The sequence below is a fragment of the Saccoglossus kowalevskii genome, chromosome 21, assembly GCF_978046115.1.
Source record: "Saccoglossus kowalevskii chromosome 21, keSacKowa6.1, whole genome shotgun sequence".
Lineage (NCBI taxonomy): Eukaryota > Metazoa > Hemichordata > Enteropneusta > Harrimaniidae > Saccoglossus > Saccoglossus kowalevskii.
In genome coordinates, this window is record NC_140661.1 from 1,811,841 (window position 1) to 1,831,101 (window position 19,261).

General features: G+C 33.3%; 1 protein-coding gene across 4 annotated transcripts in view; it reads left to right on the forward strand.

Moving 5' to 3' along the window:
- Window positions 1-4,085: 4,085 nt before the first annotated feature.
- Window positions 4,086-19,261, forward strand: part of LOC102802301 (uncharacterized) — a 47,463-nt gene continuing 32,287 nt past the window's right edge. For all 4 annotated transcript variants that reach the window (XM_085495359.1, XM_085495362.1, XM_085495360.1 and 1 more), the window contains exons 1-3: window positions 4,086-4,488; window positions 8,107-8,179; window positions 10,784-10,826. In XM_085495359.1, coding sequence (XP_085351485.1) covers window positions 4,388-4,488; window positions 8,107-8,179; window positions 10,784-10,826 — 217 coding nt within the window. In that variant the 5' untranslated portion in view covers window positions 4,086-4,387. The remainder of the gene's footprint in view (window positions 4,489-8,106; window positions 8,180-10,783; window positions 10,827-19,261) is intronic.

Genomic DNA, 19,261 nt, shown 5'->3' on the forward strand with positions numbered 1-19,261 from the left:
ATACAAAAAATAGAATGTGCTATGAGGCATCACCCGCTCAATTCTAGATTGTGGTGACCGCCAAGAAATATTGAACACAATAGCTATTCATAAACGTCGTTTTCGCAATTGTGATTTTTCCAATATATTTGTACGTTTTCTCCATGTTGTAACTTTTAGTTCAGTGTCTGATTCACTGTCATTGTTATTGGTATTCTTTTAATACGATGATCTCCTGGCTACAGATAATACATTCACCTTCGTTTTCAATGCTGTCACCTTTCTCACTGATTGTTCAAATTCTTGATCTTCATCATCACAAAAACTTTTGTTTTTTCAACATCATTGTCACTTGAAGAATTGTTATAACTGATAGTAATGACAATTTTTAATTTCAATTTTGTCTTTCTTACACATTTCAGTAACAATGTTAACATTAACTCTGTTATTTTAAGCTTGGAAATATCACTTGTATATTTAGCGCAACACAAAGATACTGACAATTCGGTAATTATTTGTCTGTCTTTGATGTATACTGTTCCATGATCTTGAAAGTGGCGTTTCAGTTGTTCTCCTGATAATCACCCGGTGGGCACTCAATCCCATACTCTCTTGTTGTCAAAACGTCAAGTTGTTTTAACACTGTCACGGAATGCGTAACATGACTAGTGGTGTCCCTCAGGCTCATATTGCACAGGAATCACAATCTCTAGGAGAAAGTCCTTTCACACATCGGTTCCTAATAAATTCTATTCTAATACACACAGATTACAAAATGATCCTACATAAACTGCTCAATTCATTGAGAATAATGGTAACCAGGTTTAGACTGTCTAGAACTATATACTTCATTGTTAGTCCAAGTTTAGCCTCTAAAACTGGAGTACCATCAGTTAGATTCACAAGTTCTTCTGCAGTTATCCATTTTTTCACATAGTACGCTGATACTCATTCCAATATGAGATGCACTAATGCTCCATTGTACCACTTATTTCACTGTTTGTCTTATTGACTTCATTCTGAGTCCCCCTGCACCAATTCACTCTTATTAGAAATCAAGACTATACATTTTACACAACTCGGCACATCTTAAGTTTACATCATGGTTACTCACTCCACACCAGGACTATCGTCAGGAAAGTCAGCCATCCAGAATTTATACATTGGAAATTCATCAAATCTATGACCCCCCCTTCCAGTAACTGCGAGTCTCACGTATCCTTTAGATATTTATATTATTGTAATTTATTATTTTTAATTTATTTATTTGTTAATTTCTTAATAATTAAAAGTTAAATTTGATATTGTGCATTTAATCATACGTAGCAAACAATCTTGCATTGCATCTATATATATCTATAATTGAGTTTTATTACAATTTTTTTACAAAAGTTATACTCGTAATATTAAGTCAAAACTAACTTTTCTATTTTTAAACTTCCGTCTATAAAAATAATTTGGTGCTATGTTTAGTTCATAGGTGAAGATGGTCTGCATCTCACGGTCCGTTTGTCATAAATATCTGTTCTCGTTTGCAGGCACACACCTGTACCCGTTAGTGGTGTGAATTATCTAGAAAATGATGTTGTCCTCAAGACCAGACAAACTATTCTGCGCACACTCAAGAAATATGCAAATTTGTATCTCGAGTCAGAATACGATTATTGTAATGTAACAACACTATGATATAAGATGATAAACATGTAATACGGGATTCAAAACATTTTATTCTTGCATGACAATTCACAAATCATACAGCAAAACTATTCAACGATCATTGTGATAAAAATATGCTCGCATACCACCCACGTACTTATCATCATTTCAAAAATCCAGTTATACGCACTGTCCCATATTTTGGCTGGCCATGTGATCACATCTGGAATCAAATGCAGACCTTTGTAATAGAACCGCTGGAGTACAAATACCACAGTGACGTCAGAATACGTCTTTAGCCAGCGTTGGATTCGTTCCGGATCGTTTAAAACGTAGCTCTGGTTCGTTCTATGTAATACGAGCTTGTTCTAGGTCGCTACAATATATTTGCAGACACCCTTAGCTCACAGCCCCATTCAACTTTTAAGATAATTAATAATAATGTGTTGCGTCTACGGTTACTAACCGTGCTGCGTTCATATGATTCACAATTCATCATTTCAATAATGTAATTCCTTTGCTCGAAATATCACCCAGAATATAAATCCATCCAAGAAGCACCATCTTCAACGTAATTCAAAATTATTACAAAGTTGTAATTTGAATATTAATACAATTAATAAAGTTTACACTGACGATGTTAGGCATATTGTTTACATTTCTCATGAAGATGGTTTCATTGCCGGTTGTTTAGGAAAGTTCATACGTGAAATCTTTAAACACTACAACTGAATTATTTAAAAAATGCATATAATGCATATATACATCGATGTTTTGTGAGTTTCCTGGACTGAGATGTTGCAATTTGCCTCTCATTGTATAGAAAAGAATTTGTATTGCTATCATACCCCATATTTGAGGTTTTGATGAAAAATACAATAAAGTAATACATTCTGAAAACATATAAAAAACACTAACAATACAGGAAAAAAATCCAACAAGACGCTCAAACTTCTAAACATAGAAAAATGGTTAATTTTTTTATGAAGCAGCTGGTTTAAGCATTTTATTTTAATTGAATTTTCTCGTATATTAAAACAGTTATAGATGTGGTTCGCCACATCGTTTATAATGTTTTCATCTTTATTATTTAAATATTAATTAATAAATATTCATTGTTTTTGTTGTCATGAATAATGTTGTGTTTTTTTTAACAAACTTTCGTATTCTTTAGCGTATAACTGACATGAGAACAAAATATGTAAGCGATGGGCACTTATCCTCAGTTTGGTCATTGCAGAGCGATATAATAGTGGGTTTTTATTATTCGCAAGTATTTTTCTAGTGAAAAATCTGTTTTTTAATTTTCTGTAAGTTCTCAGTTTATTTCATGGTTTGTGTCTTTGTCGTCGTTGTGCATAAATTTCTTACATCTTTTCCGACATTGTATTTCAAGTTTTTCACAAACGCCTTTTATTAAGGTAGAAGCCTAGTCATAATTGTTGACAAAATTGGTCATAAATCGCATGACAATGTTCATTAGTTTATAATGTACAAACATGAAGCTAATGTCCCATGGTACAATGAAATAGCATTATTTTGTGTGTCACAGTAATGCTTTTTGAGAAACATGTCCTAATATTTCATGAAAATTGATATTTTTAGAACAATTCCATAGAACACAATGTTAAAAAAATTGCATTTTTTGACACTTTTAAAACCCAGAGTTTTTAAATAATTCAAAAAGTACTTCATCATTAACAATATATGATTTTTTCAGCCTATGTCACCGGGCTAGACTTTGAGATATTGCATAATATCTCTGCCATAGGAACCTGTGGTAAACGTGTTATAATAGTGTCAAAATGGCGACTTTCCACTTTTAAAAATACAATCATCAATTTCTCAAAAAAGGGGCAGGTGACCCCCAACTTTTTTTAGGTCAATATCCTTATATTGCCTTGGAGTACAATTTATTGCAAAATGAAAAATTTTTTTTTTTTTAATTTATGAGTAGGCTTTTACGTTTCAGGCTTCACTGTGTTCACTGTGTCATGGTTTTTCCAGACATTACATTTTAATTCATCTAATATTTGAATCAAGCCTTGTTTTTCAGGTCTAGTTGTGCTCTATCTAATGTACCTGTTATATTTAAGTTAAACCCAAGATAAGAAGTTACTCTTCATTGTTGATATAAAATTTAAATTTGGTTAGACGTTTACCTGGTTTATTGAATATTATTAATTTTGATTTAGTAATGTTAATTTCTAACTTCCATTTTTACAGCAGGATCGCAGGGCGTTGTATACATAATTTTGTTCCAAATAAATATCTTATCTTATCTTACATCTCTAGTAGTAGTAATATTATCAATATTATTTTACTGACAGTACTATTAATATTTCTCCCTCTGACATTGTTGCCAAGCAACCTCACTGTAAACACTTCTCGCACTTCTCGTGAGTTTGAGTTCTGCCCTCTACGGCGAGTGAATAAATGAATTTAGTTTTTAAAATGGCGGAAAGCTATCGCAAGTGACAACAAAGTTGTACTCTTGGATGGCAACAACTCAACCTGTGGTAAATACAGACTTCGTGCGTGCTGTATATAGTGATTCCGACAGCTTGCTGTTTTATTAGTCGCCGATGCAGTTGTAGCATTATATTTTTTATTTTTTCTTTGAGCGATTTCCTTAAAAGATCTATCGATCGTCGTGTCGAGCCTGGTTGAAGTCCTTTGAATATATAGAAGCTCCAATTTAACGTTCCCAAACTGTATTTATAATGGTTGTTTTAATCGATTCGTGAATTTGATGGTGGATATGGCACAAGACAGTAGAGCCGGGGTGATAACACCAAATACACTTAGAATTCTTGATTTAGGTCGAGACGAACCAGTTTCTCCAACTGCAAGGTGAGTTGCTTTTAACCAACTTGAAGATTTGAAGATACAATGTACCTCCAGTGAAAACAGTCCAAACTAACGTGCTGTTTTTTTCATCTTCAGATTATTGCAGAAACAATGTAATTAGAATTTTAACAAGTACCGGGCACCTGTAATTGTGTTAATATGGTTGTACTGAGCTCAATATTTAAAACAATGTGCCCAACTAATAGTTGTGGGTTGAATTTTGTAAATACCATGTTTTCTATAACATGTGCTTCATGTACAAGGCGGGGGTGTATTTTTATAGGAAAGTTAGTCGTATTTTAATGATTAAGTACACTATAAATGCAAGTTTTCATGCGCTTCTATTTGAGATGCGCTTCTAATAGAGCAAAGTAAGTAAGTAAGTAGATAACTTTATTGATGTTGTTTAAATAAGCAACAGCTACCTAAAAAAGTAACAAAATAAAGTAAACAATTAGAAAATTAGATCAATAAGTAAAACAGAACAAAAGTAAAAAAAAATACATGATTATTTTGGAACAGCTGGTGGTTTTTTCAGTGTAATATCTCTGCGGTTAAAGCAGTTAAAAATGTATTTTGCATAGTCAGTGATTTCTTTGTTGTTGGTAGAGGTGAGAATTTATATATGGAGGGTCAAATTAAAATGAGAGGTTGTGATTTGCTATCTGGGATGTTGTTTTGTACCTTCCTCAATGTGCCAGGCTGTTGTTGATTGAACACTGCAGTGCTCAGGTCATTTTGAAATTATAATATTCATTCGCACCATTAACATCAAAATCACAGTTTTGATTCATCAAACAGTTTTCAACTGCTGTTTTGGGTTTTAAAATTTTATTTAAAAATTAATAAATTAAACAGTAAACCATATCTATGGGTAATCAGAAATGGATGTAGAATACTATCCAACAACAGTTCTATTACTTTGAATAATTGGGAGAAACCAGTTGCATGCAAACACAAGTCAGCTTTGACTTAGAATGAGGTAGTTATCTGTTGCCTACTATAATTTATTTCTCATGGAAACATCTACTACAGTACATGTCATTTTAAAATACCTTATAAATACCGGTAATGAGAATTGTCTCTCACATAAACATAGACTATAAATACTGGTAATGAGAATTGTCTCTCACATAAACATAGACTATAAATACCGGTAATGAGAATTGTCTCTCACATAAACATAGACTATAAATACCGGTAATGAGAATTGTCTCTCACATAAACATAGACTATAAATACTGGTAATGAGAATTGTCTCTCACATAAACATAGACTATAAATACCGGTAATGAGAATTGTCTCTCACATAAACATAGACTATAAATACCGGTAATGAGAATTGTCTCTCACATAAACATAGACTATAAATACCGGTAATGAGAATTGTCTCTCACATAAACATAGACTATAAATACTGGTAATGAGAATTGTCTCTCACATAAACATAGACTATAAATACCGGTAATGAGAATTGTCTCTCACATAAACATAGGCTATAAATACCGGTAATGAGAATTGTCTCTCACATAAACATAGACTATAAATACTGGTAATGAGAATTGTCTCTCACATAAACATAGACTATAAATACCGGTAATGAGAATTGTCTCTCACATAAACATAGACTATAAATACTGGTAATGAGAATTGTCTCTCACATAAACATAGACTATAAATACCGGTAATGAGAATTGTCTCTCACATAAACATAGACTATAAATACCGGTAATGAGAATTGTCTCTCACATAAACATAGACTATAAATACTGGTAATGAGAATTGTCTCTCACATAAACATAGACTATAAATACTGGTAATGAGAATTGTCTCTCACATAAACATAGACTATAAATACCGGTAATGAGAATTGTCTCTCACATAAACATAGACTATAAATACTGGTAATGAGAATTGTCTCTCACATAAACATAGACTATAAATACCGGTAATGAGAATTGTCTCTCACATAAACATAGACTATAAATACCGGTAATGAGAATTGTCTCTCACATAAACATAGACTATAAATACTGGTAATGAGAATTGTCTCTCACATAAACATAGACTATAAATACTGGTAATGAGAATTGTCTCTCACATAAACATAGACTATAAATACCGGTAATGAGAATTGTCTCTCACATAAACATAGACTATAAATACCGGTAATGAGAATTGTCTCTCACATAAACATAGACTATAAATACTGGTAATGAGAATTGTCTCTCACATAAACATAGACTATAAATACTGGTAATGAGAATTGTCTCTCACATAAACATAGACTATAAATACCGGTAATGAGAATTGTCTCTCACATAAACATAGACTATAAATACCGGTAATGAGAATTGTCTCTCACATAAACATAGACTATAAATACCGGTAATGAGAATTGTCTCTCACATAAACATAGGCTATAAATACCGGTAATGAGAATTGTCTCTCACATAAACATAGACTATAAATACCGGTAATGAGAATTGTCTCTCACATAAACATAGACTATAAATACTGGTAATGAGAATTGTCTCTCACATAAACATAGACTATAAATACCGGTAATGAGAATTGTCTCTCACATAAACATAGACTATAAATACCGGTAATGAGAATTGTCTCTCACATAAACATAGACTATAAATACCGGTAATGAGAATTGTCTCTCACATAAACATAGACTATAAATACCGGTAATGAGAATTGTCTCTCACATAAACATAGACTATAAATACCGGTAATGAGAATTGTCTCTCACATAAACACAGACTATAAAGACCGGTAATGAGAATTGTCTCTCACATAAACATAGACTATAAATACCGGTAATGAAATTTGTCTCTCACATAAACATAGACTATAAATACCGGTAATGAGAATTGTCTCTCACATAAACAGAGACTATAAATACCGGTAATGAAATTTGTCTCTCACATAAACATAGACTATAAATACCGGTAATGAGAATTGTCTCTCACATAAACATAGACTATAAATACCGGTAATGAGAATTGTCTCTCACATAAACATAGACTATAAATACCGGTAATGAAAATTGTCTCTCACATAAACATAGACTATAAATACCGATAATGAGAATTGTCTCTCACATAAACATAGACTATAAATACTGGTAATGAGAATTGTCTCTCACATAAACATAGACTATAAATACCGGTAATGAGAATTGTCTCTCACATAAACATAGACTATAAATACCGGTAATGAGAATTGTCTCTCACATAAACATAGACTATAAATACCGGTAATGAGAATTGTCTCTCACATAAACATAGACTATAAATACCGGTAATGAGAATTGTCTCTCACATAAACATAGACATAAACATAGACTATCCAACAATATTGATTGCAAAGAAAACTTTTATTTATGGAAAAAATAATGTATGTTGATACTTTAGTATACAACAAGCTCTACTGTATGTGTGCTCTCAAGTGAAACAGTAAGATTGACTGACTTGATTTACTGCACAGTGGTACACCTGGGTAGGTACACAAGTTTATTCTTGATTGTTGTGCGCACATTAATTAATTGCGATATGCAGACGATTTCACCACACAGATTTGGTCAGTAATATAATATTATTATTTTTGCAGACCGCCACGACATCCATCTAATTCAAATACAACATCACCAAGTAGACCTACAACAGGTAGAAGATCAGCAAAGGTACTGTTAATAAAACTCAACAACATTTAAATAATTTGTTTTGAAGAATGGTAAAAATCAGTGGTTATAAAAGCATTGGGTGACAGAAAGGTGACAGAAAGTGCCTGTGAAATGACTGCTATTTTCACGCCTAAAAATATACATTGATACATAAATATTATTAATTTTTATGTTTCTAAGCATGAATTATTTTTTTTAAGTGAAAAATTGTGTTTTAAACTCAATCTACGGCAACTTTATTTTTGTGTATTTTAAAACGAGGCTCCTCATTAGCTTCTTATTTGCATACAGAAATTCCCCTTGTGACGTCAGAAGGGGAAGTCGCATGGCAGCTTGCATTGCCGATACGTGTAAATAAGGCAAATTTCTTGTGCAGTTTTCTCGTCTTTGACTAAATTTTCACTTATGTACTTGTTCGTCAAGGAGGAATATGGACCATAATGAACACATAGTATAATTTTTGTTGCACGAGGGTGAGTTAGATGCGAAATATGTCTGTTCTGGTGTAGCTGGTCACCGTGATCGTCACCGGCTCACGTTTGTACACTGTCGCTGGACAAAATAGAATTTGACGTCGGAATTATCTTGTTATTTAGCAGGTTACTAAGCACGTCACTACACTGTTGTATTTCATCGACCGTCTGAGTAAAACTTTCAAAATTAAATTAAAAGAGAACATTCTTGACATTCTAAACATTAGACTATAGTGATCACTATAAAATAATTAAAAAAAACGACAAAATCACAGTTACTAAATAAATGACAGCCACGTGGAAATAAATTGAAATTTTGTTGAAATAGGTGAACGCGTCGGGTCACGACGAGGGCAAGTGCGTTAAAAGTGGCGTTTAATTGGATAACAAAAATAATCGAGATCGACACATACAGATAAATTCAGAGTGGATTCGAGTAATAGCGTGATCCATTGCGTGATTGTCATAATTATAACATCATATTAAAACTTTATTTGGTGGAAACACATTGACCAAGCCCGGATTCTTATTTCATAAATTATTATGCAGATCAAGCTGCAAGCATGGAGGTAAAAAAAAAAAGCAGAGGTGTGAATTCGACATTCAACACCAATCACCAAACAATTCAGAAACTTTTAGCCTTTGAAAATGAAAACAATTATCAGTGTGTAAGGGCTGTGTAATTTCCTGTTTGTCCGACGCTTTGTTTTTGTGTCACTGTCAAAATTATTGCTACCTTTTACTTAACAGAGACTAAATGGTCTCTATAAAACGATAATCAAAATCACAAAAAAAGTCAACTCATTTGAAACACTTGCCGGACGTCTCTCTCTCTCTTCTGAAATCCCACTCGGTGATCATTGTCTGGAATCTATTTCTTTCAGTGTTGCGCCAGGTTTATGTTGCCGGCGTTTCTCTTTAAACCTAGTTGTTTTTTCATGTACGAGGACAGTTTCTCCAAAAAAAAAAGAATCTGAGGTTAAGTGGCTTTTGTCCACTGATGTCGCACCTTCGGATCGATTAGAAATGTGTGAATACTCACACTATGACTATACGTTTCACTGCAACTGCCCGCAACACAACATCTAAAAACTCTCTCTCAACAAAATAAAATAGACAAAAAAAAAAAAGAAAAAAACGCCGACCGAAAAATGTATATCGTTTAAAAGTATACTGAATGACCAGTGTTGTTACGGCTCAGGGGTATGACTTTCTCTCACATTTTGGCATTTGGTGGCGCACTTTCGGCGAGAGTCGGAAATCCGAAAACAGTCAACCGTTTCAGGATAGGTGGGCGTGGCTACAACACGAGAAATATCCCAAATTTACTTGGATACGAGTTATCAACTTTCGGTTAAAAAATTAATAATTGCCCATTTCAGTGGGACACAGATCTAAAATGCGAAACGTGGGAATGGGCATTGCACAGGCACTTTAAAGGTAATTTCGTGGCCAAGGAAAACAGATTACGACTGAGTTAGCGTGATTAAAATTACATTTTATTATCATGAAAGCTGTTAAAATTCTTCAATACTCATTTTACCTTTTAAATGTCTGTCCTTTACAACATTGGAATTCACTTCCATATTGGAAAATGCGTTCTTTGTGATCAGTAATAATTGGACAATGTTGGAAACTGTCAGTATTGCATGGTGTTCTCATTGGTTAATGAGATTCTTGATTTTTAAGGTGAAAGAACACCAAGGTATGCCAACTTGTGTCTTAGAAAACATGCTGGAGCTTTATATGCATTTGATCAAGTGCTCTAAATCATTCACAATACTAAATTGAAGTTTACATAATATTTAATTGCACCCCAGAGAAATCCTATTTTGTGGATCAAATCATGACTGAATCATAAGAAATGTTTTGATTCTTCTACCATTCATAACACCACATGTTGAACCTCAAAAGTGTTCTTTCTCTTTAATATTAGAACATACCATCTTGAAAACTACAAACTGGGTGCTTTTTATTTTAAAAAGTAAACGATAGAGCCCAATTTCAAACTGAACCATATTGTTTAGATTAGTTTAGTTGGGTTTGGGTTAAGTACACTTTAACTTGTTATCATTAGATTAGATTATGTTATGGGTGCATGTATGTGATCTAATCTGTCTTTCTTTTTCAGTTAACAAAAGAAGTAACCAGCTTAGAGATTCTTCCGCCAGAAAGTAAGTTTTTAAAATTCTTTTATTTCTAAGTTGATTCATGCTACTGTGGAATTGGTTCTCAAGTTGTGCGAGTCATGACTCCACACCAACACATTAATATATTGCTACTAATAACCTGTCTGTAAAAAAGCATTATTGGCGTCGTTACGTAAACACGCATGTTACACGCATGTTAGTTCGCTCCGTATATTGAGCTTGTATACAGCGGTTGTAGGCCGAATTACACTATTTGAAAGGTGCAAGGTGGATAATATATGGTCCTAGAACATATCAGACTTAATCGTTCATCATGGGAAAAAGATCTTTGAAAGAAAAACGAAGTACAAGTTTTGCTTACGAATCGGAATTAGATCAGCTGTGTGAGGAGATTGAAATGGCGGGCGATAAACAAAGAAGAACAAAGAAAGCTCCGAAAAGTGGAAAGAAATCAAAAAACAAGAAATTCTATGCTATTACAGTAGGACGAAAGACGGGAATCGTATCTGAATGGAAAAAGTGTCACCAGTCAACAAACGGTTATCCAGGGAACTGTTTCAAAGGTTTTGACTCATTAGAAGAAGCAGAGCAATACATTGAGTGGTACGCGTCCAATGTAAGCAATGTAAACAAATCGAACTGCAGTGACGACGACGAACTCAACGCCAGTAATCCCGATCTATATGACTCAATAACATTGATTAAACCGATCTTAAATCACGACGACAGTAATAACAACAACAACAATATCGAACTATCCATGACAAGCAATGAAGACGAAACGAAAAAGTCAGCTACCGGAAATGGACGCCATCTTGGAAAAGCTCGCACAGTAAACCAAGGTACAAGTACTCCACTTTTAGAACGTAGAAATCTGGCTATGTCCGAATTCGAAATCATAATAGAAAGTATCGAAGACAAATACATCGACATTGCAAATAAGTACACAGCATTAGAAAATCGCATGGGACAACAATCGATTGAACTTGTACAAATTCGGAACACAGCAAAAGAAAAGGAGAAAAGGTTAGAGGACGAAATAAACACACTGAAGGATAAGAATGTAGCTCTGTCACTAGAAGTAAATGCGTTCAAGCAACAGTTACATGGAATTAACAAGACTTGGCGTAATAACTTAATAGCAGCTCAGACAGGAATGGAAATTGAATCAAAGAACAGACAAGTAGCCCTATCCAAGGAATTTAAACGTGATCTGGAAGAAATGAAAAATGGTTTCAAGAATTTGGTACCTAGTTCTATTGAAACATCTAATCGGTTTGCATGTCTTGAAAATCATGAGAAGGAAGAACCATCTACTGTTAGTCTGGGCGCTGCAGCAGAATTACAAAGCCATGATTCCAGTAATGAAAACAACATAGACACTGAAGATAAATTGGATGAAACTGACATAATCACTAAAGTAAGCCATATTAGTAACTCAGACAGTTCTAATTATGACCTCTCAGAATATGATGTATTGGTTATAGGAGACTCTATAACAAAACACATAGTTCCAACAATGATGTACAAAGGCCAGAGAACAAAAAAGATTCGTGCTTCAACCATTGCCGAAGCCTCTTCATACATAGGTAAAGTCAAGAATCACAGCCAAGTGAATTTATTGGTATTACATGTTGGCACCAATGATATCGCAAAGAGCAATGCTGAACTAGTTAGTAAGCAGTTAATCCGGTTAGTCGATAACACCAAGAACAAGTTTACCAATGCAAGGATTGTAATATCAAGCATATTACCACGCCATGGCAGTGAAGAAAATGTGAACACCATGATAAATGAAATTAACCGAAGTATGAAAGATAAATGTGAAACAGCTGACTGTACCTATGTAGAACATAGAAAACTAAGTCACACTAAAGACATGTACACAAATGATGGGATTCATCTTAACACTACTGGTACTAGACTATTTGTTGCTGACATCAAACGTACAGTGAGAAATATTCACTTGTATCAAGCAAGAAATAGTTCCATACATGGACAAAATATTAATAGACAATCTGAACGCAGTAACTACTCAGGACAACACAGAAACAGCAATGATAGTCATAGACACAGCAGCAGATTCACCAAGAATTCTGAACAACCACAAAGACAGCAAAACAGACATGGAAATAAAGTTTTCCAATCTTTCGTCAATAGTCGATATCAAAATAATCAAAACCATCACTACAGTCAACGTGAATACCAAGGTGGACCTTATGACGAATCATACAAGCAATACCCTCATTGGTTAAATCAAAAGGAAGAAGCTGGACGATATCCTAGTGAACATTACAACGACATGCAGTATCCAAATAGATATAATGATGACAGATACAGTGATAATAAATATAACAAACATTCTCATCTGCATCAGGATAGCTGGTATAAATGCGAACCATATCATAGTCAACCACGGTATCTACAGGAATGGTAATGTAAAAAAAAAAAAAAAGTAGCAGAAAAACCTAAATTTATTTTATACATGTATCAATAACATTCAAAGTACATAAAACTCTGGTATGGTATTAGTAGTGTTTATGTCTATGACATACATTACAAAGAAAAAAAATGTTATGCTAATTTATTTGTATTGTGTTTCGGCCTACAACCCTATGTATTCTCAATCAGCATGAAAATAAATAATCTACCAATTAGCAGTTCCAATCTTACAGTTGGTAGTTGGAACATTCATGGGTTAGGTGATAAGACTGAAGAAGTTGATTTTTTATCAATTTTGAAAAGATTTGACATTTTATGTTTACAAGAAACTTGGTTAGGTGTTAGTAGTAGTAGTAATGTATTAGATATCGATAGATATAGTAATTTTAGATCTGATAGGAAAAGAAAATCACCAAAAAGTAGAAGGGATTCAGGGGGTGTGGCTTTAATATTTAAAAATGAATTGAAAGCCGGTTTAAGTAAAATTAATTCTGAAATTAATGATTTCTTATGGTGTATGCTACACAAAGAGTTTTTTTCCCTGCAATTTGATATTTATTTGGGATGTATTTATATTCCTCCTGAAAACTCTGTATACCATTTGGATCACGATTACTTTGACATACTAGATAAAGAAATTACAAGATTCTCCCAACAGGGGGAGGTGATAATTATGAGGGATTTCAATAGCCGTACAGGGAACCTAGGAGATTATGTTTCATTCGATGATAACTCTCATATACCATTGCCAGATAATTATACACCAGATCAGTTCAAAAATAGACACACACAAGATAAAGTTTCTAACAAATTTGGAAAACAATTAATAGAGATGTGCTTAAATAATAATATAATAATTAATAATGGTAGAACAATAGGTGATTTAATTGGCAACTATACTTACCATCACCCAATGGGTTCAAGTACAGTAGATTATTGTATCAGCTCAGTAGAATGCCATAAACAAATAGAATGTTTTAAAGTAAATGAGGTCAGTTATTTGTCAGACCATTGCCCTGTCAGCTTTTCATTATTAGTAAATCACGTAAAAAATAATCAAAAACACGACAAACTTACTCCTCTTCCTCCAAAATACAACTGGAATGAGGACTCAAAAGATAAATATCAGAAACAGTTACAAAACCAAAGTACTAAATCACAACTATTGAATTTTTTGAATTACAGTGAGAATAATATAGGTATTAACTCAGCAACTGAACAATTAAAAAATATATTAATTAATACAGCTGAAAATTGTTTAAAAAAAACAACAAAGAAAACAAGAAAGTCAAAAAGACCTAAACAGCAGTGGTTTGATAAGACGTGCTGTGAAGTTAAACGAGATCTAATTAATATTTCTAAATCTTTATCAAAAAATCCAAACAATCATTTTGCTAGACAGAACTATCATAAAACCAAAAAACACTACATCAAATTAATTAGAGATAAGAAAAAAGAATTCAAAAAAAACATGATCAATCATCTGGAACAGCTCGAGGTTACAAACCAGAATGAATATTGGTCAGTACTTAAAAAGTTACATTGTCCACAAAACAATAACACAACAGAACCTATTCTAACAAGTAGCGTTTTGACAGATCACTTCAGTAAACTTTATAATAACATAAATGTCAAAAATATAAATCTTGAGGAAACATTACTGGAAAAAGAAAAGGAAAAACATTATAACTCTACATTGAATTCAAAAATAACAATTAGTGAAATAACAATGGCAATTAAAAAACTAAAAAATAACAAATCAACAGCTGAAGACGGAATAGCGAATGAAATGCTTAAAGTGAACAATCAATTGCTAGTTCAATGTTTACTGAAGTTATTTAATTCCATTTTAACACAAGGTAAATTCCCAGAAAGCTGGAAATCAACAATACTGGTCCCTTTGCATAAATCTGGCAACAAATCCGACCCAAATAATTATAGAGCGATTGCGTTATCAAGTTGCTTATCAAAACTATTTACTAGTATTATGAATAACAGACTGACATCCTATTTAGAAAGCAATAAATTATTAAATGAACTACAATTTGGATTTAGAAAACAGAGAAGAACAACTGACGCAATTTTTCTACTAAAAACAATAGTAAATAAAACATTATACACTAAAGAAAATGTCAGTAAACAAAAACGTTTGTACAGTTGTTTTATAGATTTCAGAAAGGCATTCGATCATGTTTGGAGAGATGCATTGTTTCTTAAATTGCAAAACTTAGGGGTCAATGGAAATTTTTATACTATTGTGAAGTCAATGTATACAGGTTTAAACTACAAAGTAAAATTACCTAATGGTGTATCAAATGATTTTAAGTCTACTTGTGGTGTTAAGCAAGGATGCAATATTTCTCCAACACTATTTAATATATTTCTGAATGACCTACCCGATTTATTTGGTAAAAAGGATGATGACCCAGTCTCGATTGGTAAAAAACATATAAATTGTATCCAATATGCAGATGATTTAGTATTGGTGTCTAAGACTCCCGAAGGTCTACAAAATTGTTTAAATAAACTAGCCAACTATTGTGAAAAATGGAGCCTTGTAGTAAACGTAAAGAAAACAAAAGTGATGGTTTTTAATACTGGCAACAGAATTCTTAAAAATCAAAATTTCTCAATTAATAACCAAAATATTACAGCAGTGGGTGAATTCTGTTATTTAGGCACTATATTCACACCAAATGGAAAATTTAAATCAAATTTATTAATGTTAAAAAACAAAGCAATGAAAGCTTTATTCTCTATACGACAAACCATATTAAATCACAAAATGGTGTCCCCTTCACTGTGTTTAAAGTTATTTGACCAACTAATCTCACCAATTTTAATGTACGGGGCAGAAATCTGGGCATGTGATTTATTAAAAGATGACAATGATCTTGAACACACCTGTAATCAATTTTATCGTTTCATACTTGGTGTAAGTAAAACTACATCAGTAATCGGTATTAAAGGAGAACTTGGCAGAACGCCAATAAGAATTAAGGCGTCAACATTGGCAACTAAATATTGGTTCAGGCTAAATACCCTACCTGATAACCATATACTTAAATGTGCTCTCGATGAAGCAGTTAAGAATAATTCTAGTTGGATAAAACATATTGAAAATATAATGGGCCACAATGACTTTGAAACAATAAAATTAAACCATAAAGTAAATAACATTGATCAAATCTCAAATGTTGTTAAAATAAAACTCACAAAAGATTATGAAAAATTATGGAAAGAAAGCTTAAATTCTCCTCACAGTAAAAATGGTAAACATGGCAATAAAATGAGAACATATAAATTGTTTAAATCGTTTTTGAAAATAGAAACTTACCTGACCGAAATAACAAACTTCAGCCTTCGGAGAATTGTGAGTAAATTTAGGCTTAGTGATCATAATTTAGAAATTGAAAGAGGCAGACAACAACGACCAAAAATTCCTGCGGATGAGCGATTTTGTAAAAAATGTAATACAAATTCAGTTGAGGACGAACAACATTTTATCCTAGATTGTGAATTTCTCAATAAAGAAAGAGGGGAGCTGTTTCAGGAAATAGGAATTAAAAATAAACTAAATAAAACAGATAATTTCATTAAAATAATGACGTGCTTCATACCCCTGGCAAAGTTTCTAAATAAGGCAAAACAGAAATCAGGTATATGATAGCTATCACCTTTACATTGGGAGAATCCTGTAACTATCCTTAATTTGTTTTTCCTATTAAGCTTTTAACATCTTTTATTTTTAATTTTATCTTATAGTCTAGCTACTGTATTTTTTCTTATGATTTGTATTTTATTTACCATACTGCGCCCTCTGATGGCATAGTAGTGTAATAAAGTTATTATTATTATTATATAAAATCCTTTGAGTGGTCACTATCCACAGGTTTGTATGTACTTGTATTGTTTGCACTCAATAGGTGATGAAGCAAAACCACAATTAAAAAGCTATCAACAATATCCTATACGTTTACTGAGTACTCTACTGAGTTCTTGCAAAATTGAATGACTTTGTGGTTTAAAGGGGAACTAAATAGAGCCTATTTTGGTGTTTGTATTTATCAAGTTATGTATATTGATAATAAATTTGAAAAAAAAATTTAAAAAAAATGATTATCTTCAGAGTTATGATGATTTAAATATGAGAAACCATAAACCTGCGAAGGACTTCCGTTTGCGCCATCTTGCCATAAAAAAACGCCCTCATGAGGAATAAACAGGTAAGGTAACAAAGCATGATGACGAAATAGTATCTGATTAAATATAAGCAACTTAGGGAGCCATAGCTGGCTGGACTGGTGAATTGACTTATAGTTTAGGTTGTTTCGACTTTTACGTTAATGTTATTTACAAGCGTATCAACATACAAACATTATGGATGTGCCATTGATCGAGACAGGCATTTTGTTTTGTTTTTTGTCTATCTAATAAATGCTGTTTCCAGTACTGCACTGTGCAGCGTGCAAATTATTCAAAGTCTGGATGCTGGAGTTTGCTATCTTTAGTCCGTAGGTTGGTGGTGGAAACATTTTCGTCCATGTATTCACGGGGCTGCACTGGCAAATCATGGGACAAGTGTCACAGGAACACCAAGCAGATTGTTCACAGACTTCCGTGTAATTTGAAATAAAACTTTCATCCGAACAAGGGGCATCGTCGACGATATACTCTCATCACTCACACTGGACTGATCTGAATCGTCACAATATACCGTACTTCCCTGATCATAAGCCCGGAGGCATGAACACGTAAAGGAAAAGTAAGGGATGAGCTTATACTCGAGGACCAACTCAGAAAAAATGATTTTGTTTTGGGGTTAAACACTGTAACCATCTTGCAAACAACGAAAAATTATCCAAAAAAAATATTCGTTCACCACGCCGGGCTCGGGAAAATAATACTTATTTTTGAAAAAAAATGCGTCATTGATTTGAACGATACTTACAATGAAGAAACAAACATGTTCATAAAAAACACACACATTTTATTACAATACGATTTACATACCGTCTGAATTTACGGTGAAATAATGGGTGGGTCTGTGAGGAAACGGTGGACGAAGGCGTTTATCATTATCTTCGTTTTGGTATGTTTTCGATCGTACGCAAACTCTCGACGCAAAACAATTTTCCACCATGAGGTTTTTCAGCACGATTTGACCTGGAACAACTTCCTTTGACATAACAGGTCATGTCTTTCATTAACCAATCAAAATGATGTGTCGTAATGATGAAATTTTCCGATTATTGACGATGATTTTTTTAGCGCAATGCGGAAGTGAATTACCGCAATGTTAAAATGCGATCTGTAGCACTGATTGCAACGAAAAAACGATGATTTTTTCCCCTAAAAACTGGCGATTCGCAATTTCCGAAATATAAACAACGGTTAATAGTAACCCTGGGTAAACTGAGTGTGGAGGAAGAATTTAAACACCTTTCTCGATCGCCAACATGTCTCATCATTCAAACCCTAGGCCTTTCATGATAGTCTCAAAGTAAACCATGCCCAATATCCAGGTACACGCCTTGACGATCACATTTTTGGCTTTTCGAAGGCTACTACTCAAAGAAATATGGATTACTCCAGAATTGCAACATCGATGTTCATCCTGAGTAAATGACAGAATAGAAACGATGCGAATCATGTTGTGTATGTTCGCCATGCACTCTGAACTTGAAATTAATGCGAGTTTTCTCATAAAAGCATGAACCAAACTAACATGCCAATCACGATTATTATGAAATGAAACACACCTTTTACACGCATATTTTAAAGAATATCGTCGACGTCCAGTAAAAACACTCTGGGCTTATAATCGTGAATGCCCTCAACTCGATAAATACCAAGTAAAAACATAGGGATGGGCTTCATACTCGGGAGGGGCTTACGATCGGGGAAGTACGGTACTTTAACGCAATTGGGCTTTCACTCTCAGAATACTGTGGTTCAAACACATAAGGCTCTAACCCAAGTTTTAAAAAGCACATTGTGCATATAAAAGTTGAGTT